This window comes from Bos indicus x Bos taurus, chromosome 20 (assembly GCF_003369695.1).
Source record: "Bos indicus x Bos taurus breed Angus x Brahman F1 hybrid chromosome 20, Bos_hybrid_MaternalHap_v2.0, whole genome shotgun sequence".
NCBI lineage: Eukaryota > Metazoa > Chordata > Mammalia > Artiodactyla > Bovidae > Bos > Bos indicus x Bos taurus.
Window position 1 is genome coordinate 71,153,491 of NC_040095.1, and position 22,940 is coordinate 71,176,430.

At 62.5% G+C, this 22,940-nt stretch overlaps 1 protein-coding gene across 4 annotated transcripts; it reads left to right on the forward strand.

Moving 5' to 3' along the window:
• Positions 1-143: 143 nt before the first annotated feature.
• On the forward strand, positions 144-21,072 carry TPPP (tubulin polymerization promoting protein). Of its 4 annotated transcripts, none has more exons than XM_027520078.1 (4): positions 144-245; positions 12,472-12,780; positions 17,466-17,619; positions 17,728-21,072. In XM_027520078.1, exons 2-4 carry the CDS (start codon positions 12,473-12,475, stop codon positions 17,920-17,922), a joined length of 657 nt encoding a protein of 218 aa, XP_027375879.1. In that variant the 5' UTR covers positions 144-245; position 12,472; the 3' UTR covers positions 17,923-21,072. The 4 variants fall into 4 exon arrangements, with proteins under 4 accessions (XP_027375879.1, XP_027375880.1, XP_027375881.1 ...); XM_027520079.1 differs by having other exon boundaries at positions 156-245; positions 12,469-12,780; XM_027520080.1 differs by lacking the exon at positions 144-245 and adding an exon at positions 2,168-2,519.
• The last annotated feature ends 1,868 nt before the right edge of the window (positions 21,073-22,940 follow it).

Consider the following 22,940-nt stretch of genomic DNA (forward strand, 5'->3'; position numbering starts at 1 on the left):
GGCCGGGGGGAGGGCCGGGCAGGGCGGCCGGAGCGCGCGGGGCGGGCCGGGGCCGCGTTTCCCAATGAGAGCGCGCGGCGCGCAGGGCGTGGGCCGGGCCGGGCGCGGAAGCGGGGGGCCGGGGGCGGGCCCGGGCCGGGGGCGGGGCCGGCGGCGGGGAGCGGCGGCGCGAGCGCAGGCCGGGCACCGGGTCGCTCGCGGCCGAGTCGCGGAGGCGCTGCCGCTGCGGTCGCCGCATCTCCGAGGTAAGTGGCCGTGGGGCGCTGTCCCGGGGCGCGGGGCGCCTGCTTCTCTAGCCACCTGCACCCGCAGGTCGGGGCGCGCCCCCCGCTCCGCGCGCCGGCCGCGTCCCTTCCCCGAGGCCCCGCGCCCCCCAGCTGCCGGCGCTCGGGCCCCCGCGGCTGCGTCCGGACGCGGGTCTGGGGACGGGCGGCGGGGCGCGGGGGGCACGGGCTGGAGCGGCCGGCGACGCAGAGGACGGGTTTGTAATCGGCCCTCGCTGGGGCGCCCCGGCCTTTCTGCCCGTCGGTGCGCAGAGGACTGAGCACGCCCCTTGCAGCCCCTTCCCCCTCCGGGTCCATCTGCATAAACCGTTCACATGCCCAGGCCCAGGGTGGCGGCTGCCAACGAGACGGCAGGAATTTAGGGCTTGGAGGCTTTGAAATGGAGCCGCTGTCATGCTGCACGGATTTCAGGGCCACAGAAAGGGCCGTTTGCGTCCGCGGCCCAGAATGAGCGTGATCTTCTGGCGAGAACACCGCCCCTCTGTGTCGGGCATTGCTGTGCTCTATCGGAGCAGGTGAGTGTGTCAGACCGACACTCTGCGACCCAGAATCCGCCAGAGGGGTGTTATGTTTTCTTATCGCATGTGGGCGCATAACCGTCAATCTAGATAAAGAGGTTGGCGGCCAGTGCGTGCGTTCCACACGCCCCTGGGGACCAGAGCCCCGCCCTTGAAGGAGGATCCGGAGAAACCCTTTATCTGCGGTTTCAGTTATGTAAATGAAGTCTGGAAACGGGGTGGGAAGAAGGGACCCCTGTGCCTGCCGTGTTGATGGGCGTCTTGTGTTCTCTGAAGACGAGACGCCTTTTAGGATAAGCTGGCTGTGCGGTCACGCGTGTGTGGATTTACTGGCTAATTCATCTGACATTTACGAATGATCAAAGACCTGGCTTCCCAGGCACCCAGCACACATTCTAGGGCTCCCCAGGGCCGGTCTCTCAGGGAGGGGTGCTGGCAGGGCCTCCCCAGAGCCTGGGAGGTGGTCAGTGAACCCTGACCTGAACTCCAAATGCCCTGGGACCACATCCGGGGATGGAGCGATGGGGTGGGGAGGGCGAGCTTGGAGCAGGCAGGAAATGGGGTGGGGCGGGCCGCGGGAGGGGCGCCTTGAGGGGGCCTTCCCCTGGACTCTGGATCCCGGCTCTGGTACGGCCCTTGTTCCAACCTCGCGGTTGGAATCCCAGGGCTCAGGGATAGCAAGGGGGCAAGCCTGTGTTGGTGAATTTCCTGGGAGTATCTGCCAAATGTGACACACACGAGGGTGCGTGTTTTCTTGGGGAAAGGGCCCGTGGCCTTCATGGCTTTCAGAAGGATCTCTCAGGAAGGTGTCATCATTTAAGTACTACATTAAAAAATTCTCCTTCGTTCTGGAATGATGCCGTGAGAGACCAGAGGAAGCCATCTGGGGCCGTGTTCCTATCGCCTGGGCATCGTTTGCCTCATCTTTGCGAATCCTTTGAAGTCGCAATAAATAAACTGTTTTAACTACATACAAGGTTATAGATGCTCACTGTGGGAAATGTGCAAATCACAGGAGAATTTCATAAAGAAAATTAAAATGGCTCATCACTGATTGAGGTTTAAGAGAAAACCGTGAGCAGCCAAAGTGCCCTCGGGGCCGCTTCCGCGTGGCTCCCTTCCCCAGTGGGTAGAGGAACCATTCCCTGCAGAAGAGGCTGAGAATTAAATGCTTCCTCGGGGAGAGGCTTGCTGACTTAGCGCCAGGGCTATTTATAGCTGGTGATGTTGCTGGTGAGGCTGGAGGAGCACTTACAAGAGATGCCATCCGGGGATGTGGGGGCCACGTGGCACCGGGCATCAGGTCCTCCTCGGGCCCCGCCTGGCACCACCCTGGAGCCACTGCAGACCTAGGGTGCGGGGCACTGTGAGGAGCCCACGCGAGCTCACAAGCCAAAGACCAGGCAGGCCGCGGGCGCAGGCAGGAGGAGCGACCGGCATCCAGTCCCGGCCGCTCCATCGACAGGTGTTCCCAGGGCAGGAAGGAGTGGAGCCCTGGTGGGGCCCGCGGGGCCCCGGTGCACTCGCTCACCATCCAGCCCTTCCTGGGAGAGCAGCTTCCTCTCTGGCTGTGGAGGTGGCTGTGGGGTCACAGTCCATGGATCCCCAGAGCTGGCACCCCCAAACCCCAGCATCCTCGCGGGACCTCGGTGTACCAGCTCAGCAGTGCCTCTGTGGGGGGCACGTCCTCTGCGGCATTCACGTGGCTGCTCCTGGGGTGCGTCACCAAGGGGGTGCATCACCAGGGGGTGGGTCACTGGGGGGGGGTCACCGGGGGATGCGTCTCTGGGGGGGGGGTGTTGCATCGCCAGGGGGTGGGTCACTGGAGTAGGGGGTGCGTCGCCAGGGGGTTGGGTCACTGGGGGGGGGTGCGTCGCCAGGGGTTGGGTCACTGGGGGGGGGGTCACCAGGGGGCTGCGTCGCTGGCAGGGTGGGGGATTGCGTCGCCAGGGGGTTGGGTCACTGGGGGGGGTGCGTCGCCAGGGGGTGCAGGTTCTGTGATCTGCAGCCTCCAGGAGAGGTGTGGGGGGGAAGGGAGGGGCTGGGAGAGGACCATGGCAGGGTCAGGAGTGTGCTGTCGCCCCGGCAGGGAAGCAAGACTCCTTGCAGGTTGCAGAGTTGCCCTTTGAGTGTACCAGAACATGCGGCGACATGCAGTGAAGCTCAACCGCAATGTAATGTGTAAGTGTCCAAAGAAGGACCTTCTTGGCTGAGAACACATAAACTGACTCCCACAGGGCGTGAGGGTGATGGGGCTTTTGAGCCTCCAAAGGGCTCCAGCTTTGGCACGGAACGCTTGTGTCTCCTGTGACGTGGGGGCGGGGAGCTCGTTCTCTCGTTCACACCGCTTTCCCTTTTCTTGCTAGATTTGTGGAAAGGAAGGACTGTCCTTTGTCCAAGCCTAGGAGTTAAGAACACCCAGGGCCCTTCCCCCGCTGCACGGCGTCCCTGAGTGTGCCCCTCCTGTCCCATGTGTGCGTGCCCAGCACAGTCCCCTGGCCTGGGCCGAGTTCCCCAGGGTCTCACCCTGTTGCACCCGTGTGTTAGGGGCCAGATGCCCGGTCGCAGGTGAACCCTGGGAGGGCCGCCCCGGCGGGAACGTCACGAAGCCGGACGTCTCACACGCCCTCTGTCTCTGGCCGCCGCGGCCACAGCTCTGAGCCTGAGCAGCCTCCGGGAGCAGGTCCAGGGCTCACTCCGCCCAGCAGCCCTGGGCCCACGCCTCCCGGGGTGCCCTCCTGTCTCCTGCAGGGGCCGGGCTCTGCCTCCTCCGCCCCCTGCCCCTCGTCTAGTCTAACCTCAGCTCAGAGCACGTGCTCTTGCACCGTCAGAGCGTGTCTGTTCTGTGAACACGCCACCGCCGTCTGCTGCTCCGCTGTGCCCCTCGGGCCCTGAGTTGCTTCTGATTTCTGGTTCCTGTGAGTGTGGCCGCCAGGAGCACTCCCTGCTCTGCTCCTTGGGGGACAGGCGAGCATCTGCAGGGCCCCGGGCGCCGCCTCCCAGTCGCCGCCCCATCACCAGCAGCGCCGGGTAGGCCATGGCCACCTGCAGGGCGTGTGTCAGAGCCTGTGCTTCAGGCCACGGTGACAGGCCTGGCGCCCAATCCCCCCCGCACCTTGCAGATTCCTCTGGGGTTTCTGGTTGATCCACAGGGCTCTCTCTAGATTCTGGAGACCAGCAGCGTAGGTTGCACTCAGGAGACACCTTGTCCACCCCACAGCCACCTTTTCACTCCTTAAATGATACTTTTGGAGGAACAGAAGCTCCACATTTTAATCTGGGCCTGTTTCAGAATCTTCTGCTTTGGGACAGTGGTTTTGTGTACCACGTACAGTTTTTCCCACGCAAGGACATTGGATGTTCTTAAGCATCACCCACCTGGGGCTTAATGGCCTCGCCTCCTGCTGCCGTCGGCACCTGAGTGAATTCTCGTTTCTCGCCGTGTGTCTAGTCAGTAAGCCTGTCTCCTTTCTTGGAGAACGTTTTCTTCCCTCTTTTCCTGCAGGACCACCTTGCCGTCCACACCGTCTCCACCTTGCGGGTGGGTGGGTAGCTTTCTTCTGCCCCGTGGTTTATTCTCTGTTCTAGACCAGGACCACACACCACTTCATTTCCAGAACTTCCCATCAAGTCTCAAAACTGCTGAGCAAATCTTCCACCTGTTCTTCCTCCGAGATGGCTAGTTAATTCACGATCTTTGGCCGTTTCGTTTGCTTTGCATTCAGCTTGTCTCACAACCCAGACCAAAAAAAAAGTGTAGGAAGTTCTGACTGGATTAAGTGAAAGCTGTGGGTGGATCTGGGGATAACGGGCGTCTTTGTGGTCAGACTTAGTCCGTGTTCATGATGCAACTATTCTCTCGGTGACGTGTCGACGGTCCTACACAACTTTTGTTAAATTGATCCCTAGGAAATTGATTTCCTCACATTATTTTAAATGATGTATTTCTAAACACTGTTATTGTCTGGTTTTGCTGCTTCATGGAAATAAAATAGATTTTTGTATGTTCACCATGTAGGCAGGAATCTTGATGAACTTACACTGATTCTGAAAAGTCTCCCAGGACCCCTCCGACGCTGTGCGTGCACAGTCATGGAGACTGCAGCGGTGGCAGGTCCACTTCTGCCTCCCGTGTTTATGCCGCTCTGTCCTTGTCTCACCACACTGAACAGAGGCGAACAGAAGTGGCGACAGCAGGCAGGCATCCTCCCCTTACTCCAGCTTGAAAAGAAACATTTTCAGTATTCACATATTTTTGTAGTTTTTTGTAGGTGCCCATTATCAAGGGCTTCCCTGGTGGCTCAGATGATAAAGAACCCACCTGCAGTGCGGGAGACCGGGGTTCAATCCCTGGGTCGGGAAGATCCCCTGGGGAAGGGAATGGCGACCCACTCCAGTATTCTGGCCTGGAGAATCCCATGGACAGAGGGGCCTGGTGGACTACAGTCCATGGGGCTGTAAGGAGTAGCACATGACTGAGCAAGTAACACACCATCCATTACGAAGTTGAGAAATGTGTTTCCTTTTCTGATTTGCTAAGAATTTTTATGATGAATAAATGCTAAATTCCATCAAATGATTTTCATTTGTGTGTACACCATGTGTCAGTCACTCTCTGCAACCCCATGGGCTGTAGCCCGCCAGGCTCCTCTGTCCATGAAATTCTCCAGGCAAAAGTACCGGAGTGGGCTGCCATTCCCTTCTCTGGAGGATCTTCCCCACTTGGGATCAAACCTGGGTCTCCCTCACTGCAGGTGGATTCTGTATCATCTGGGCCAGCAGGGAAGCCCATGGGCACCACACACACACACGCGCGGTCTGTATACACACGCGTACACAAACATGCACGTCTGCACGCGGCCGTCCCTGTACACTGTGCACACACGCATGTTTGTGTACATGTGTGTACACACGCGTTTACACCACATCTAGGTGTTTTCTTTGGGGGATTTCTGATCCAGGAGTTCTTTAATCTTCCCTGCTGTAAAACTGATCCACTGAGTTCTGAATTTTAGTTGTTAACCTTTTCAGGGCTAGACTCTATGTGTTCTCTTTTCAAAGCCGCTTCCTGCATTCTCACAGCCGCTGTTCTCTTCTGGAATTCCTCATCCCGCCCTTCCTCTTTGCACATGGCATGCACCACCCATTTCTTCTGCACACAGCACATGCTGTTACTTTGAGTTAGTGTCCAGTTGAGTCCAGTATGGAGAGTGGAGCCTCTCGTTTCTGTCTCCGCTTGTCTCTGCAGGCTCTTGGCACTTCCCCTGTTAAGCTCGGCTGTTTCTTTACCGTGTGTGGATACGGTGATCTAAAGATGTCACAGAAATGTCTCTGTCTCCAGTGGGAGTCTCTTCCTCTGGAGTGGGTGTGTCCAGCGGTGTTTGGAGCACCAGCGATCCAGGGCTCCCAAGTCCACGTTGTGAGTTGAGAGGAGCCCACTTGGCGGCCCTTGCTGGCTGCCCGTCCACTCCCGGGCATCCCTCTGTCTGGCAGACCTCGCCTTGCCTTGCCCCCAGCCCTGAGCACGGGGCTGGCCGCTATGGGGCCTCCCTCCCCCGGGGTGAGCCGGGGGCTTCCTGCTCCCCGGGGATGGTGGCCCGGCCTCCACTCCAGTGCCACCTCTCCCCTCTGTGGGGCTTTGAGGCCCGTGGGCCACACTGTCCCCCACCTGCCAGCCAGTCAGGTGTGGGCAGTGGCCCACCCCCCAGCCCTGGGCTTGCCCCTGGCCTGTGCGTGGCCTCCCACTGTCTGTGGCCCCGCCGGGCCCACCCTTGGTGCCATGGTGTCGAGGGATCCTGGTGGTCCCGGGCAGGAGAGGCCTGGCTCTGGGACCAGCTGTGCGGGGCCGTGGTGACTGCCGGGCGCCGCCGTCGGAGAGAGGCCAGGCCGCCCACTGCAGCCACGTTTCTGGAACGACAGGCTTCCTGCCGAGGCCTCTGCCTCTCCCACCGTGCACAGCAGCAGGGGGCCAGAGCCCAGGACGGGCCCGCTGCCAGCTCTGGCCGCCGGGTCTGTGTGCCCGCCTGGCGCTTCACCACTTGGGCCTCTGCAAGCACTTTTCTCTGGGGCAGGGACCCCCTCCCCAGCCCCCTGGTCTCCCCAGTGTGCGAGGATCCAGGGCTGCTGTAACAAATGCCCGTAGGCTTGGCTGCAACAGCGGAAACGTGTCCTCCTTCCGCTCTGGGCCAGAGCCCCGTCCGAGACGAAGCTGGCGCAGGACTGGGCTCCCTCGGGAGGCCCCAGGAGGGTCCCTCCTGCTGCTTCCATCTCCCGGGGTGCCAGGGGCCCCTGGGCTCGGGGCCACGAGGCTCCTGTCTCTGCCTCCGTCTGCACACGGCCTCTCCTCTGCGTCTGTGTCTCTTCCCTTCTGTCCTTTGCAAGGACGCCTGTCGCTGGACTTAGGGCCACCCCGGTCCAGAGTGGGCCCATCTAGAGATCCTTGGCTTGATGGCGTCTGCAGGGACCCTTCTTCCAAACAAGGACACCTGACTCATCCTGGCACCAGGTGGGCTGCAGGTGCTGTGTTCTTGGGCTTTGTAAGAAGCAGGCTGATGGCAGAGGCCGGCTCTGGGGCCTGGACACTGGGGCCCGGGTGTGGGTCCTGGGAGGCCAAGGAGTCCCCAGGAGGGAAACCCCCAGCCTTGCAGGGACCCAGTGACCTCTGTCCACATGGGTCTGCTGAGGGCAGGGCTGGTGTCCTGGCCTCTTCCTCCTCCCCTCAGCCCAGCGGCAGCAGCCCCCAGGTTCAGGGGGTGGGGTGGCTCCCACAGCAGGCTTGCTGCAGGAGAGTGGCCCTGGTCCTCGGTGGACGCCTCCCTCGGAAAGACTGCCCACCTACCCCTTTCTTCTCATCCTGGAGACATCACCTCTGACTCCGGGACCCGGACCAGTGTGGCTGTGACCCGGCTGCTCCAAGGGACACCTCGCCCCATGCGGGAGGTCCCCACTTCCAGGGGCCTTTCTGGGCCCCTGGCCTGAAGTGCGTGACGCGGGCCCCGAGTGTCTTCCTTGTCTGACAGTGCAGTCACGCAACCCTCCCTGCCGGGGTCTCTGCAGAGCCTGTGAGAGGCAGGCTGGGGCAGGGGGCTGCGTCCATGCTGAGACTCCAGGCACCATCAGCTCCGCAGGGTGGGTGCCCGCCTGGGGAGGCTCCGCTGACTGGGATGGGTGGTCATTCACGTCGAGTGCTGGGCAGCTGTGGGGTGGTGGCCGTATCATGATTCGAATGTGAACAACTGCCAAGCGGCTGCGAATGGGCTCAAATGAACTCTGAGATAAAGGGCCAAGGCTTCAGGCCCTGGGCAGCCAGCGGGTCTGCAGGCTCAGCTCTGCTGCTCCCGGGGCTGTTTGCTCGGGGACTGTGCCCTTGCTGGAGGCTGGACCCGACCCTGGGAGTCGAGCTCTGGTGGGTGGGGGGCCGCAGAGTAGTGGTGTCCACTCCCTCGGCTTGGTCTTTTGAATATACTGTCTACCTCCTCCCCCCGCCCGCAAGCTCTTCTGCAGGGGTCCGGCGCCCACACCTGGCGGGGGTCCGGGGAGCGGGCGGGGGTCCTCCCTGGCCCAGCTGACCCGGCGCCCAGCCTCCTCTGCGTGGCTGCAGAGCGAGTGTGCTTGGGGCTCCCGTGAGGACAGCGGGCGTCACACCCCCAGCCTCCCCGCTCCACCATGTCTGCCCTGAGACCAGGCCCCCAGGGGCTGAGCCGGCCAGGGGGCTGAGGTGCCCCGGGAGGTGCCCGCTCACTCTGCACTGCCTCCGCTCCATCCGCCCGCTGCACAGGGCCTCTGGGTTCCCTCTGTGTGTCCAGCGGTGTCTGGCGTGGGGCCTTCTGTGGCTCGGCCTCCATGGGGCCGAGATCAGGTGCCCTTAGCAGACGGTCAGCCTGGCCGGCGTCTGGCACTCTGTCGAGGTCCAAGCTCAGCCCACTTGTCAGAGGCTCAGGGACCTGCAGTTTCCAGGGCCCATGCAGTTCTTACACAGATGCTAGTCAGCAGGACCCTGGGCCTGGGGGTCACGCTGGCTGGCCTGGCCGTGGCCCAGGGACTCGGGCTCCCGGCCCGGCAGGAGGGTGCTGCCCGTGACCCGGCTCGTGGGGGCGGCCGGCTGCCAGCTACCCTGAGGAACCGACAGGAGCCTCCAGGGCTTGGGTTCCCTCCCGGCCCAGCTCCCACTCCTGAGCGTCTTCTTGGGACGCGGCCCCCAGTGTGGTCACTCAGCGGGGCGGGGGCCCCCAGCTCTTCAAGTAGGGGCTGCGATGCCGGCCCGACAGCCCAGCCTGGTGACCTGGCAGAGCCTGAGAGGGGTCCAGGCACCATGGTTCCTGGGCCACGGCCCCAGCTCCTCCGCGTTGCCAGCCCGGCTCGCTGGGTATGAGGTGGGAGAATCACAAAGCTTGTAGTTGGGGTGTCCTGAAGCCTGAAGGCCCCTCGCCTACTTGGGGCTGGTCGGCCCTGGGTTTTGCAGAGGAGGACCTCACACAGCCCCCGGGGAGGTGCTGGGAGCTTGAGGGGTGGGGGGCGGAGGGTCCCCTGTGCAGGTCCGAGCTCCAGACATGTGCATCCTGCCCCTCTGCACACCAGCCTAGACCCCTCTCCAGCGACGCTTGTCCCCCGCCCAGGGAGGCTGGGTCATCTGGGCATACCTGGCACCCACGGGAGGCAGTGCATCTGGGGTGCACCGAGACTTCGGGCCCAGAGCACACCAAGGGGTGGGAGGGGCCTGGGCTGAAGGCAGCTGGCTTCCCAGGGCAGGATGCTCCATCCTATCAGGAAGTGCCTGCAGGCTGGGGTGTAGACCCCTTCAGGATGAGGGGCTGAAAGCTGAGGGAGCCAAGGAGCGGAGGTGTGTTCATACCTGCAAAAGAAGGAATCCACATTCCATCTTCACTCTCAGCTCAGATCTGCCTTCTGCTCCAGCAAGGAGAACCAGGAGAGGCCGAGTTGACGCTGCCTTTGAAACAACACCTGGTCAAGCTCACAGACACACCTGGTTCCGCTCACAGGCACACCTGGTCCCGCTCACAGACATACCTGGTCCCCCTCACAGACACACCTGGTCCCGCTCACAGACACACCTGGTCCAGCTCACAGGCACACCTGGTCCAGCTCACAGACGCACCTGGTCCCGCTCACAGACGCACCTGGTCCACCTCACAGGCACACCTGGTCCCGCTCACAGACACACCTGGTCCCGCTCACAGACACACCTGGTCCTGCTCACAGGCGCACCTGGTCCAGCTCACAGGCATACCTGGTCCACCTGGCACACCTGGTCCCGCTCACAGACACACCTGGTCCAGCTCACAGGCACACCTGGTCCCGCTCACAGACACACCTGGTCCAGCTCACAGGCACACCTGGTCCCGCTCACAGACACACCTGGTCCCGCTCACAGACACACCTGGTCCTGCTCACAGGCGCACCTGGTCCAGCTCACAGGCATACCTGGTCCACCCGGCACACCTGGTCCCGCTCACAGACACACCTGGTCCAGCTCACAGGCACACCTGGTCCCGCTCACAGGCACACCTGGTCCAGCTCACAGGCACACCTGGTCCCGCTCACAGACACACCTGGTCCAGCTCACAGGCACACCTGGTCCCGCTCACAGGCACACCTGGTCCAGCTCACAGGCACACCTGGTCCCGCTCACAGACACACCTGGTCCAGCTCACAGGCACACCTGGTCCCGCTCACAGGCACACCTGGTCCCGCTCACAGACACACCTGGTCCCGCTCACAGACACACCTGGTCCCGCTCACAGACACTTGGCCCTGTTGCAGGCACATCACTATCATGGATCCCCGGCCCTCCTGGCTGGGACACTGTGCTGAAGTCACGCAGAGGCGGTGGCTGTGGTGTATAAGCATCTGTCTTGTGAGACCTTTTCTATAGGTGCTGCTTCAGGCGCCCGTCTTAAGGGCATTGCCAGGCAGAGTCGTTCTGGACATACAGCTCCTCCTCATTTCCCTCTCCCGAGGCCTCCGGGGTCTGCGGGCCGCAGCAGGGCCGGCCGGGCCACCTCAGGCGGCTGCCTCCAGGTCCCCTGCCCGCCCACCTGTCCTCCCACCCCCAGCCCTGGTCCACACCAGGACCAGCTGCTGAGAAGCCTCCCTTGCAAACAGGGACAGAGCCTGCCGGGCATCCTGCCTGTAGGCACTCACCTGCTCTGCATCCGTCGGATGCGACACGGGCTGTGTGATTTCTGCTCTCCCACCCAGCCCGGCTTCTTCCCAGAACACCTTGGGGTCACTAAGGAGTCCCCTTGGAGAGCTTCCCACCCGCACACAGGGTCTGACTCCGGTTTTTTTTTTGTTTATTTTTGGCTGTGCTGGGTCTTTATGGCTGTGTGCTGACCCCTCATTGTGGTAGCTCGTCTTCTTTCCTTATGGCTTCCAGGCTCCAGGCACCCTGGCTCAGAACCTGTGCTGCTCGGGCTTAGCTGCTCTGCGGTGGGTGGGACCTTCCCGGACTAGGAACCGAACTTGGGTCCCCTGCACTGGCAGGCAGATCCTTAACCACTGGACCTCCAGGGAAGTCCTGACTCCTGTTCTTTTTGTTAAAGTAATTTTCAGGTTATTAAGATACTGTGTGCTCACGGTGAATGTGGAGCTCTGGATGGAGAGCTTGGCTCTGGGGCTCACGGCCGCATCCACAGCCGTGTCCACCCGGCCCCGAGCCCTGGGCCCGGGGCCTCCCGCACCAGTGACGGGGCCTCCGGCGTGTCTCGAGCTGTGCTGACCTTTCTCTTCGGGGAACTCGTAGGTCCTGAGTTCAGCCGGGCCTGGCGGGGACTCCTGCCTGGCCGGGCGCTGCTTTCTGTGCTCTGACTCAGACCTGAGGGTTTTCTGTGGGTTCAGCCATGAGCAAGCTAGCTGTCCACGGCTCTGGGTGCCCAGCTGGCCTCTGTGCTTGGGCCGCATCCTGCCTTCTCTCCACTCGCTGACCTGCTGGTTCTCCAGAGGCCGCTGCTCCTCCCGGGGCTGGGCTCTCGGGTCCTACTCTAGCCACTGGCCATGCCTCTGGGGGTGTCAATGCTCAGCTCCGGGCCCCCCAAGCTGCTGGAGGTGGAGGTGTCTCAGCCTCACAGGGACCCAGGCCCAGCCTTGGGGATTCGCTGGGCTCCGGACCCCGTCAGCCGTCCCCCCAACATGGGGCCTCCACCCTGGGCCTGGGCGCAGCTGTGCTCAGCCCTTGGGGTCCCCCAGACGCCTGCCCTCACCTGGGGCCCCCTCTGCCCCCAGCACTCAGCTTGGCCACCCGGGTGAGGGGTACCCTGGTCAGCAGGCCAGGCCCTGAGGTGGGGGCAGTTGTGTGACTGCTCTGGATCCTCGCCACAAGGACCATGTCACCCCACCGGTGCCCAGAGGGGTGTTGCTCGGGGAGCCCCCAGAGCAGTAGCTGGAGGGGAAGGTGAGGGGGTTCTGGAGTGGTCCTGCACCCCCTGGGCTGCTGGCTGCATGCTCCCCCCGTGGCTGGGGCTGGGACCTTGGGGACAGGTGGACAGGGTGCCAGGGCCGGAGGGGCTGGGCTGTGTCTGCAGCAGACGCAGGACACTGTGTCCCCCATGGTTGCGAAGTCGCTTCTGGGCAGGGCTGCTGTCCGTGGGTGCCAGGGGATCTCACACAGCCACCCACAAAGCAGGTGACCTCTCCTCTCTTCCTCCCAGCAGCATGGCTGACAGCAGGCCCAAGCCCGCCAACAAGACGCCCCCCAAGTCCCCGGGGGAGCCCGCCAAGGACAAGGCAGCCAAAAGGCTGTCGCTCGAGGCGGAAGGGGCCGGCGAGGGGGCGGCCGCGGCGGGCGCGGAGCTGAGCGCCCTGGAGGAGGCCTTCCGGAAGTTCGCGGTGCACGGGGACGCCCGGGCGTCGGGCCGGGAGATGCACGGCAAGAACTGGTCCAAGCTGTGCCGGGACTGCCAGGTGATCGACGGCCGGAGCGTGACCGTCACTGACGTGGACATTGTCTTCAGCAAGATCAAGTGCGTGCCGGCCCCGCCTGGGGCTGTCGGGGGTGGGGGGCTGGGTCCCTCGGGCGGGGCCAGGGGCTCGGGTGGGGGCAGTCACAGCCGGCTGCGGGGGCCCGAGGGTCTCGCGTAGGTGAGTCCTGCCTGCGGGAGCTGGCGGGGCTGGGGCTGGGTCCCTCAGGCGGGGCCAGGGGCTTGGGTGGGGCCCCGAGGGTCTCGCAAGGGTGAGTCCTGCCTGCGGGGCCTGGCGCGGGTGGCAGCCGGAGGTAGGCGTCCGTGGTGCGGCTCCTCAGCTCTGGGGGGCGTTCCCGTGTGAGGAAGGGCAGGGGTAATGAACAGTGGCCTCTGCATGCGTGTCCACGTGTGTCCACACGCGTGAGCACCTCAAGGCGTCAGCGCGCCCCTCCCCCTCTCTTGGCCGCCACACCCGGGACCACACCCGAGAAAAGCACCCGCTGCATCACACACGTGTGCACATGTACGCACACGTAGAGCTCAGGGCTCCACTCCCTGATCAGGGCTCACCTGGAGGACAAGCAATTTGGACAGGCCCGGAGACTCCGTGTGCAGGACGCGTGGGCAGTGGGGGGACACAGGCCCTCCTGCCCCAGGAAGGGTGGCCCCTTCTGGCCCCAGCCCCACTCCAGAGGGCAGGATGCCAGCTGCTCAAACATGCAGGCCACCCCAGCCCCCCGGCTGCCCGGACCCCAGGATCGCTGCCTCAGCTTGCGGGGTGCTGGCCGTCTGGGGGCACGGGCCCAGCGAGGGTCATGATCAAGACACAGTTAAGAGCAGCCTGTGGCTCCTTCCCGCTGCCCTCCTGAACCTAGACTCCCCGTGGGGTCCCTGTGACCTGTTCCGGGGGCGGACCCCCCCAGACCTCCTGGGTATGGAGTGAGGGACCCACCCTCACGCTCTTGTCCTGGGGAGAGGCGGGCGGTGCTCCGGGTAGGGTCCTGCAGGACAGGCCGGGGCCCCCTGGTGCCCAGGTCTGCGGAGCGTGGTGCGGCGTGGACGTGTGCATGCTGGTTGAGGGTCCCCAGGTGGTGGCCCCGGCAGAGGCGGCCCGGCTCGTGGGAGCCTCGGCTGCGGACTCGGAGCCTCGGGGGCTGATGGCGACGGCTGTTTCTGTTTGGGGTGGTTGCCATGGCTCGGTGGCCCTGCCGCGCCGGTATCTGCAGCCTCTGTTTGGGCCTGTCGCCGTGGCAGCGCTTGTTTGTTTTGATGTTACTATGTGTTAAGTTTTAAACAAACTTCTTGCCGCTCTTCCCTAGGCCTTGATCGAAAACTATTGTTTCTGAGACGGGGCTCCCCACCCCCATCCCTGCTCCGCTGCCCCAGGGCCAGAGGAGTGAGCGCAGGACACCATTCCCACGAGCACATCGGGGGTCCATGGGCCGCAGGGTCCCTGTGTGTGTGCCCAGGTGGGGCAGGCAGGGATGGGGGGCTTCCCCTCCTGGCCCCCACTCACAGCTTTCTGGACAATGGTCACGTTCCCCGTGATTCCGGAGCCTTGTCTGGGCTGGTTGGGACGGCGCGGGCCGGGGCGGGGCGGGGACTGTCCGAAGCCTGGAGCTTGGCGCATCCACGGGGCCTGAGGGAGCAGGTGGGGTGGGCTGAGCTCCTGGGACGAGGTGTCAGGCTGCCCCTGCGTCCAGGCTGGTAGGGACGCCGCCCCTAGGTCCTGCTTCCAGCTTTGGTGTTGCGGTCTCACAGGGTCCGGGGGTCCCTCTCCCGGCCCCCCGAGGCCGTGCAGGCATCCAGCAGAGCCTGGCCTGGCTTGCTGCGGCCCTCCTGGTGCATCTGCAGAGCCTGGGCCCGGGGTGGGGGGCCGGCCGGCATCCCAGAGCTGTGTGTGAGCAGTGTCGCCCTCGGGGCCCAGGCCCAGGCCGGGGTGAGGCCAGAAGGCGGCCCGCAGAGGGGAGCCGGGCAAAGAGCAGGGGCCAGTGTCTGGCGCCACTTTTGTGGCAGCCTGCATGTCTGCTGCGGTCCAGTCCCCCAGGCCCCCCCCCCCAGCCTGGGCCTGCTGGGGGTCAGGTCCCACCTCCTGCTCTCTGGATGGGTCGCCGTGTCCGGCTCCTGCAGGTCAGGGGCGTCCGGAGTTGGCTTCTTCCAGCCCCGCATGGGGCAGGTTATAGTCCAGGGCGGGTTGGGGGCGCCCTTGTGTCCTGGGACGTGTTGGCCAAAGTCCAGGGCCCTTCATGATGCTGGCCCTGGAGGCACAGACCTCTGTCCTCGGAGGGCTGGCTGGCCCCCCGCCAGGATCCCTGGCCACCAGGCGTCCCTGGGTGACCTGCCCTGGGCCTGCAGGCCCAGGAGTGCAGCGCCCAGGGAGCTCAGCGCGGGGGCCATGTGTGCACCCGGTGACCCCGTTACCGCTGGGCCAGCGTCCCCACAGGACAACAGCCTCTGACCCAGGTGCCAGGCGGGAGAAGAGGGGTCTGCTATGGGGACCCTCTCATCTCTGTGCTCTGCAGAACAGGCGCCCTGTGTCTGCGCAGCTGTGTCAAGTAACCAGGCGTCTCCAGAGAAGAGCTGGCATTGTCACTGGAGAGCTCCCCGGGGACTGCTCTCAGTGGCGGGCCACGGGCCCCTGGGGAAGCTCCCTGCTGGTCCCGACCAGGCCCCGAACTCTGTGGGGCAGTCACGGTGGGGACGCCTGCCCCGCCTGGTGCGGCAGGCAGGTCAGCCCTGGGCCCCGCGTCCACACGATCTGAATGTGGCCTCTGACGGAGGCCCAGGCGGTCGTCCCTCCACCCCGGCCAAGTGACTCACGCTGGTGGCGCCTGGCGCCGTGGTGCGGGGAGGGCTGTGTGCCCCCCGGCTGGACACTGGGCTGCCAGTTGGGCCTGGAGCCTGTGAATAGAGACAGGCTCGCCTTTGACGGCCCGGGACAAACAAGCGGGACCCCGTGGCCGTGGAGGGTCATCCCCCAGCTGGGACAGCAGGTTCCCTGCCCATGGCAGGGCCGGGCGCATGGCCTCAGAGTGGCCATGCAGGGCGGCGGGGCTTCCAGGGGTGGGCGCAACCCACGACCTGGACGTCCAGTCTCACGAGGCCTCCTTCCACTGTCGCCCTGACCTCGGCATAGTTGGTCAGCGTGTCCCATGTCCTCAGGCTCACGTGTCAAATGTGAGTCCCCGTGTGTGCCGGGGATGTCCTGAGGTGTCTGTCCATCGTCGCCGAGCTGCTTGAGTTCTGGTGACTGAACAGGTCCGTGAACAGGAGGGTGAGCAAGTGGGCCAGGAGGGGTCACGGGGCTGTGTGGGCCGCCGGCCTCCCAGGGCCGCCGCGCCCCGCTGTGCGCTCATCCGGCCTTCACGGCAGCTGTGCCAGCGGGTGGGTGCCACACCAGGCCACGCTGGGATGCCCTCTCACTCCCCTCACGCCCAGCAGCATGGAACGTCCTTCTTGGGCTGGTTTGCAACTGGTAGACCTTGGACAAAGTGCCCGGTTCAAATATTTTGCCCAACTTTTTACCTTGTGTTTTCTTCTTCTTGTTATTTGCGTATTCAGACATGAATACTTTAGTGAACTTTCTCCAGTCTGTGGCTTGTCTTTTGCTTCTCTGAACAGTATCTTTTTGAAGAGCATGGTTTTAAAAGTTTTGGTCAAGTCCAATTCATTTTTTTTTTTCCTGGATTGTTTTTTGGGGGCTGTTTCTAAGAAGATCTCTGCCTAAGACAGGGTCACAAAGATTTGCACCTGGATGGTCTCTCACAAGGCAGCCAGTTCAGGCACTGTGACAAGCTCAGGACTGTGGTCCAGTTACTACTGTGGGTGGTGTGGGGCCAGCCCAGGTCTGCTCCTCTGCACACGGCCCACCGGTCGCTGTGGCTCTGTTTGCTGAAAAGACAGTATGTGACCACTCACTGCCTTTGTGACCTTGTTGAAATCCTGTGCTCCCCATCTCTGACGCCGTCCTGCGGCTGCTGTGGCCAGTGGCGACGTGGGCGTGGCGCCTTCCACCCAGGGTGCCCTCCAGCCAGGACCCCGGGCACCGCAGCCATGCTGCCGCTGGAGTCCTGGGCTCCTGCAGGCGGCCTCTCATCCCAGGCGCGTCCCCCACCTTCTCTTGCTGTAAAACACTGAAGCCCTCACTGAACGGATTAGCTGGGGGAGATCTGCTCCAGGGAGCAGAACTGTTTACCAGTTAAGATTCTCAGAGATGGAGAGCCAGTTCAGGCATCTTGAAGTTGGGAGGATGACCCGCCAGGTCCGGCCGCCAGGGGCTGTGTCTTCATGGAGAGCTGCTCCCAGGCCCCTGGTCAGGCCCGGACGTGGGGAGGCGGACCCCAATCCTGTCCTTGGGGGACGGTGCCTCCATGCAGGCTGGGGGCCCCAGGCGGGACTGAGATGCCCTCCACACCGTAGGGGGCGACGTGCTTCCCACCCTCTCTCTGTGCGGGTCTGTCTCCCACGGAGGCCGCACGCTCGCCTGCTTTAGAACTAGATGAAGCTGTGTTTTGATGTCCAGTCTTTCATAAATGATGTGCTTTCTTTAAGCTTCTCTCCAAGACAATTTATATTTGCTGCCGTTGCCAATGGCAACCAACTGCTGGGTGCAAATGCTGCAGACTGAGGTGGGGGAGGGGCAGGCTCACTCTGGGCTCTGCAGGGGAGGTGGGGGTCCCCGATGTCACGGGGCCTGGGGCAGGGTGGGGGTCCCTGGGCGCCCCCTGAGACTCCACTCCCTGCAGGGGCAAGTCCTGCAGGACCATCACGTTTGAGCAGTTCAAGGAGGCGCTGGAGGAGCTCGCCAAGAAGAGATTCAAAGACAAGAGCGCGGAGGAGGCTGTCAGGGAGGTGCACAAGCTCATCGAGGGCAAGGCCCCCATCATCTCGGGGGTGACGGTGAGTGCCCCGGGCAGGCAGGCGGGACAGGTGTGGGTCCCCACGCGGGTGGCCCGTCTGTGGTCTGGGGCCCAGGCTGACCTCCCCCACGTCCCTGCTGTCTTGCAGAAAGCCATCTCCTCGCCCACTGTGTCACGGCTCACGGACACCAGCAAGTTCACGGGCTCCCACAAGGAGCGCTTTGACCCGTCAGGCAGGGGCAAGGGCCGGGCGGGCCGCGTGGACCTCGTGGATGAGTCGGGCTACGTGCCGGGCTACAAGCACGCGGGCACCTATGACCAGAAGGTGCAGGGGGGCAAGTAGCCGGCGGGCCTCCCGTCCCTGGGCCCTCACCACCTCCACTTCGTTACATTCCTGTGCTCACCGGCAGAACTCGGACCTGGGGCTGGGTGGCCGCGGAGCCCCCCGCCTCCCTCTTGCCCAGCCCTCGTGCCCCCTGGACCCCAGCTTTGGCCCCTGAACTCACCTTTCCTAACACACATGCTTCGTCCCTGCCAGGAATTAGACGGCCTTTTCCAAAGTGTCTCCCAGAACCAGACCACACCGGCCACTGGCTTGCAGCAAAGGGGTGTCCAAAGGAGCTGGTGGACAGGCCCCGTCGGGTCTGTGCTGACGACGGCGCTGACCTGCAGCCCCAGTGACGCGGAGGAGCCCAGTCAGGGCCCCATGGGGCCCAGAAGGCACCGTGCAGGCAGGGGAGGTGGCACACGCACGCGCGCACACACACGTACCCACACGCTGTGCACGCACACACACGCTATGCACACACAGGCTGCACACACGCACATGTGCGCACACGCTGCACACACATGCATGCCCATGGACCAAGGCTGTGCTAAGGGTGGGCACTGAGCTGAGGGCTGCTGTGCAAAGGAAGGAGCCTGCTCCGTCGACTAAACTGACTTGAAGTGTGAAGTTATAGGGTTCTAAAACTAAGGGCAATTCATTTCATTTCGCTTTTCTGAGAAGAAATAAGAAATGGTTATTAGAGTTTGCTCTCAGAACGGCTCAGGGAAGACCCAGAATAGCCTGTCTCTGGGCCTCTCTCCCACAACCCCTGTGCCTCAAGTCCTGGGCCAAGAAGACTCCTGGGCTCAAGGCTGCGGGGGGCTGGCTGCCCCCTCCCTCCCCGTCCAGCTGGCCGCTGCAGCCTCTGCGAGTGGCCCCCTCGTCCACCACTGCCCAGGAAAGGAGAAACCGCAGGGCGAGACCAGCCCAAGGAGGGCCTGAGCGGCCAGCGTCTGCGTTTGGGGTCTCCGAGAGGCCAGAGGCGGGGCCTCCTGTCACACTGGCTCCTTGGCAACATGTCCTTTTGTGTGAACACAGCCGCAGCCTGGCACGTGACCCACTGGGCCCCAGGGTCCTGGTGTCAGTCTTGGGAAAGTCCATGGCGGCCCCTGGAGAGTGCCTCCTGGAGCCCAGCGCTCTGCCACTGTCCGTCCTGTGTCCAGGGCAGTGGGCTGCCTGGGGCACCCCTCCCTGGACGCACGGCCGGCCCACAGCACAGGTAGCTGCGAGAAGGCCAGCACTGCCACGCGCACTGGTCCCTGCTGGACCTGGAGGCCCTGCCCACCAGAGAGGGACTCAGGCTAGCGCTGGACACGCTGGATCGGCAGTGGCTTCCGTGGGCAGCTTCATTCTAAGCCCCTGACATCTCACTGTAGAAACACCTGGGAAGTGAGAGATGGAACACAGGAGTCCGGAAGCACTTGGAGGACAGGGTCACTGCCATCTGGGAAGTCTCCAACTTGGGGAAACAAGGCTGCCCGGCCAGGCCCTCACTCCACTGCCAGGAAGCCGAAGGCTGGGGGGCAGGCGGGCAGGACACCGGCCCCCGCCCTGGGCTGTTTTCCTCTCATAGGCGGCTGTCAGGTGGGGAAACGTGTCCCACAGCCCCCAGGGCTGGCCTGCAGGGCAGCACCCCTGCTGCGGGAGACCAGTTCCCCCGGTCGCGGGGGCCCCGCCCCTGGGCCAGGGAAGGTCAGTGCACGGTGGCCACCCAGGCCCGGCCCAGCCCCGCGCTCTTGGGCTCCTGAGGCGTCTAGAGGCATCCGGCCGGGTCTCGTGTGTCCCTGGCCCGGCTGAGGTTCCCTTCCCTAAGTGCAGTTCTGGGAACGCACCTCCAGCTCAGGGCAGGGCGATCGGAGGTCCCAGGCCTGCTGGCCCTGTAACTCAGCACGGACACGGATCCCACACTCAGCACAGATGCTGCAGACACAGGCAGGTGTGCGTCTTGCTGCATGTTCTCTGCAACACCCGCTCGCTTCTGCTAACCGTGGTCAACTAGAAATTACATGTCTGTGAGCCAAGGGAACTGCACAACAAGCCCGCTGGGGCACGGGGATGTGGTCGGGGCACTCCTTGTGGAGGGCGCCCAGCCAGGCCCGCAGCGCGCACGCGAGCACCACTGCCCCCGTATTTATTTCTATTTAACGCTGTAGGAGAAGCAACCGGGCAACAGTCAGGTCGCCAAAACTGAAGCTGAAACCACGTATGTTTAAAATATTACAGGAAGAGGTCTATATTTGTACTGGAGTATTTTTACACCTTGAGTATCCTCAGTCTTAAGGTTCAAGCAGGTGGAAACCGGTCGGGAAGAGGCAGGTGGGGGCTTGGGCCGTCCACACTCCAGGGGCCGCCAGCTCAGGGCAGGCCGAGGCGGCCCCTCGAGGCCTGGGGACGGAGGCTTTGCGGGAAGCCCAGCAGCCTGCGGTCAGGGGGCCTCTGTGGCCGTGCGGGCGGAGGGAGGCGAGGCGCAGGCACAAGACCCACGGTCACCGGGAAGGCCGCCGGTGCGGACCCCACTGTCACCTGTCCCCAGGGCACAGGGTGCCGACTAGGCCACACTGTGAAGTGGCGAGGCCGTCCTCAGAGCTCTGACCCCGAGCAGCCTCCCTCCAGACCGACTACTGACCGCTCTGGGGCTCCGCAGCTCAGTGGTGTGGCCTCGCCTGGGGAGGGAGGGGGCTGCCCCGCACTCGGGGGTGCTTCCGCTAACGCTCTCGTCCCCACACCAAGCCAAACAACAAGGAAACGCACATAACTCAGACTTGAAAGGGATCATAGGCTACTGGTTTGTACTAAGTCTTTTCAGGAAAGGGAAATAAATGTACATAGAGATGCGGTCTATTTTTGCACTGTTTTCTTACTGTGAGGGAGTGATGAGAGCGTTGCCTGGTCAGTGTGCTGGGGCAAGCAGTGGGCGGCAGCATGGAACCCGGGCTCAGAGCTGCTCTCCAGGAGCTCCGGGGGCGTCTGGGGGACTCAGAGCTGCTCTCCAGGAGCTCCAGGGACGTCTGGGGCAGGCATGGTGTTCCACTGGAGCTGCTGTCCGAGGCCTGCTCGCAAACCTGTGGTGAAAGCTCGTTGTCTGTCTGCATACCTCCTCGTGTGCTCCCTGTTGTTAACATTGTGTCCGGTTGGTAAAGTGACAAATAAAGGTGTTGAATCATGGCTGTGGTCCTACAGCTGCGCCGTGTGTGCGGGCGTCACATGGGGCCACAGCAGCACGGACTGCCCCGCAGGGCCCGCGGCTCACAGCAGTGCCTGCCGCGGGCCAGGCGCGAGGCGGGGAGTGGGGTCTGGACACAAATCACAGCACAAACGCCTGCAGCAGCCCCGGACGCAGCTGATGGCGCCCTCAGGAATGACATAAAGGGCGTTTTTGTATCGTAATGGGGGGGGGGGGCGGTCTCCAGCCAGTAGGTGAGAAAGGAGATTCCAAATGCAGAAGGCGAGGACAGAAGGCAAGTCTGAGCCCTAAAGGGGGAAGTGGGGTGAAGAGTGAACGGTAAATAACCACAAACAGCGACCGTGCCTGGTTACACAGAAGACGTCACTGAGGCTCGAGCGCTGTGTGAGCCGGAGGGAGCCCCAGGGAGCCACATGCTCAGAGCTCGTGTGTGGCATCAGCCATGCTGATCAAACATATGAGCATGCTGTGATGCCCCCCACGCCGGGAACAGGGCACACAGCGTCCACACTTGCAGAGGTGGGAATGTGAACGACAGAAAACTATCCAAAAACAGCAACACCAGACAGGAAAGATCACACGAGAAGAAGCAGCAGCGCAGAATGAGACACGATTCAAACTAAAACTTATCAATTACATCGGCTGATAAAGCGACTGAAACGCATCAGAGTGGGCCGTGGCACAGCCCAGCTCGGGAGGATGCAGGAGCGAGCGGGGCCCCTGCCCACGGCCAGGCTCGCCAGGGTCTCGGTCAGGGACCGGAGGAGCCCCCGGCCCTGCTGGGGCCGCTCGGTCACTGGCTGGGGCACAGGCAGCAGCACGCATGTAAGGAAAGGTTTATAGGACAAGGGAGAAAAATCGTATGATCATCCCAAAGCGTGAGAAGAGTGTCTTATTAATAAAATTCATCCATTCACGATGACAAATTCTTAGCAAACCAACAACAGAAGGAGCAAGGTCAAAATATCTATTTCAAATTTGTCAGAGAAATGGTGAAAGCCCCCCTTGATTCTGTATCAAGACAGGCGCCCTCTACGGCCACACATAATCCACACTGCACCAGGTGAGCCCGCCGGCATGGAAAGGCAAAACTCGGAGAAAGACCAAAACGAATGCATACAGTAAAACCCAGAGTGACAGCATGGAACAGAGAAGAGCCATTTCTCACGGAGCTACAACTGTCCTAGGAAGGTCAGTACACCTACAGGAAAATTGGTAAGAATCTAACAAGACTGCTGAGTATAAAATTAATATACCAAAAAATCAATTATATTTCCATATAATGAAACAAATACATTTTAAAAATATATCTTTTAGATATGGCATCACAAAATAAGAAAAACCTAGGAATAAACAAGAGGTAGATAAGACCCCCACCGAGAAAAGTACAGAACTGTAATGAGAGGAGATCTGGTCAGTGGACACAGACCCTAGACTCATGGCCTCTAAGACCCAATCTTACCTGTGACAAGGCAGTCTCAGACAAAACCCCAACTGAACCAGCTGATTCTAAAGTTCATGAAATTCAAAGGGTCACAAGTAGCGCAAATGTCCTGAGAGCGGACGGGAAGCCCTGACCTGTGGCTGTGGCGCTGCTCAGGGATGGACAGGACAGTGTGGGAAGCAGACACAGAAACTACTCTGACCGAGCGGCCGTGCGAGTGATGACGCTGGGCAACTGGACCTATGTGGAGGGACCCTGGAGCTGGGCTGCTAACCCGCACACATGCATGCAGTCAGCTCCGGGGGAACATGTGTCTAAAACTCAAAACAGACAGAGCTGTGCACTCTTTTAAAAGATCCACGCAATGTGTTACGATAACCACAAACAAAAATCATCATGGAAAAG

Excerpts from the sequence above, each read along its gene's own strand:
- TPPP (XM_027520078.1), top strand. The coding sequence starts at position 12,473 with ATGGCTGACAGCAGGCCCAAGCCCGCCAACAAGACGCCCCCCAAGTCC. Across the intron at positions 12,781-17,465 it reads ATTGTCTTCAGCAAGATCAA|GGGCAAGTCCTGCAGGACCA; the intron begins GTGCGTGCCGGC and ends CACTCCCTGCAG. Across the intron at positions 17,620-17,727 it reads CCATCATCTCGGGGGTGACG|AAAGCCATCTCCTCGCCCAC; the intron begins GTGAGTGCCCCG and ends GCTGTCTTGCAG.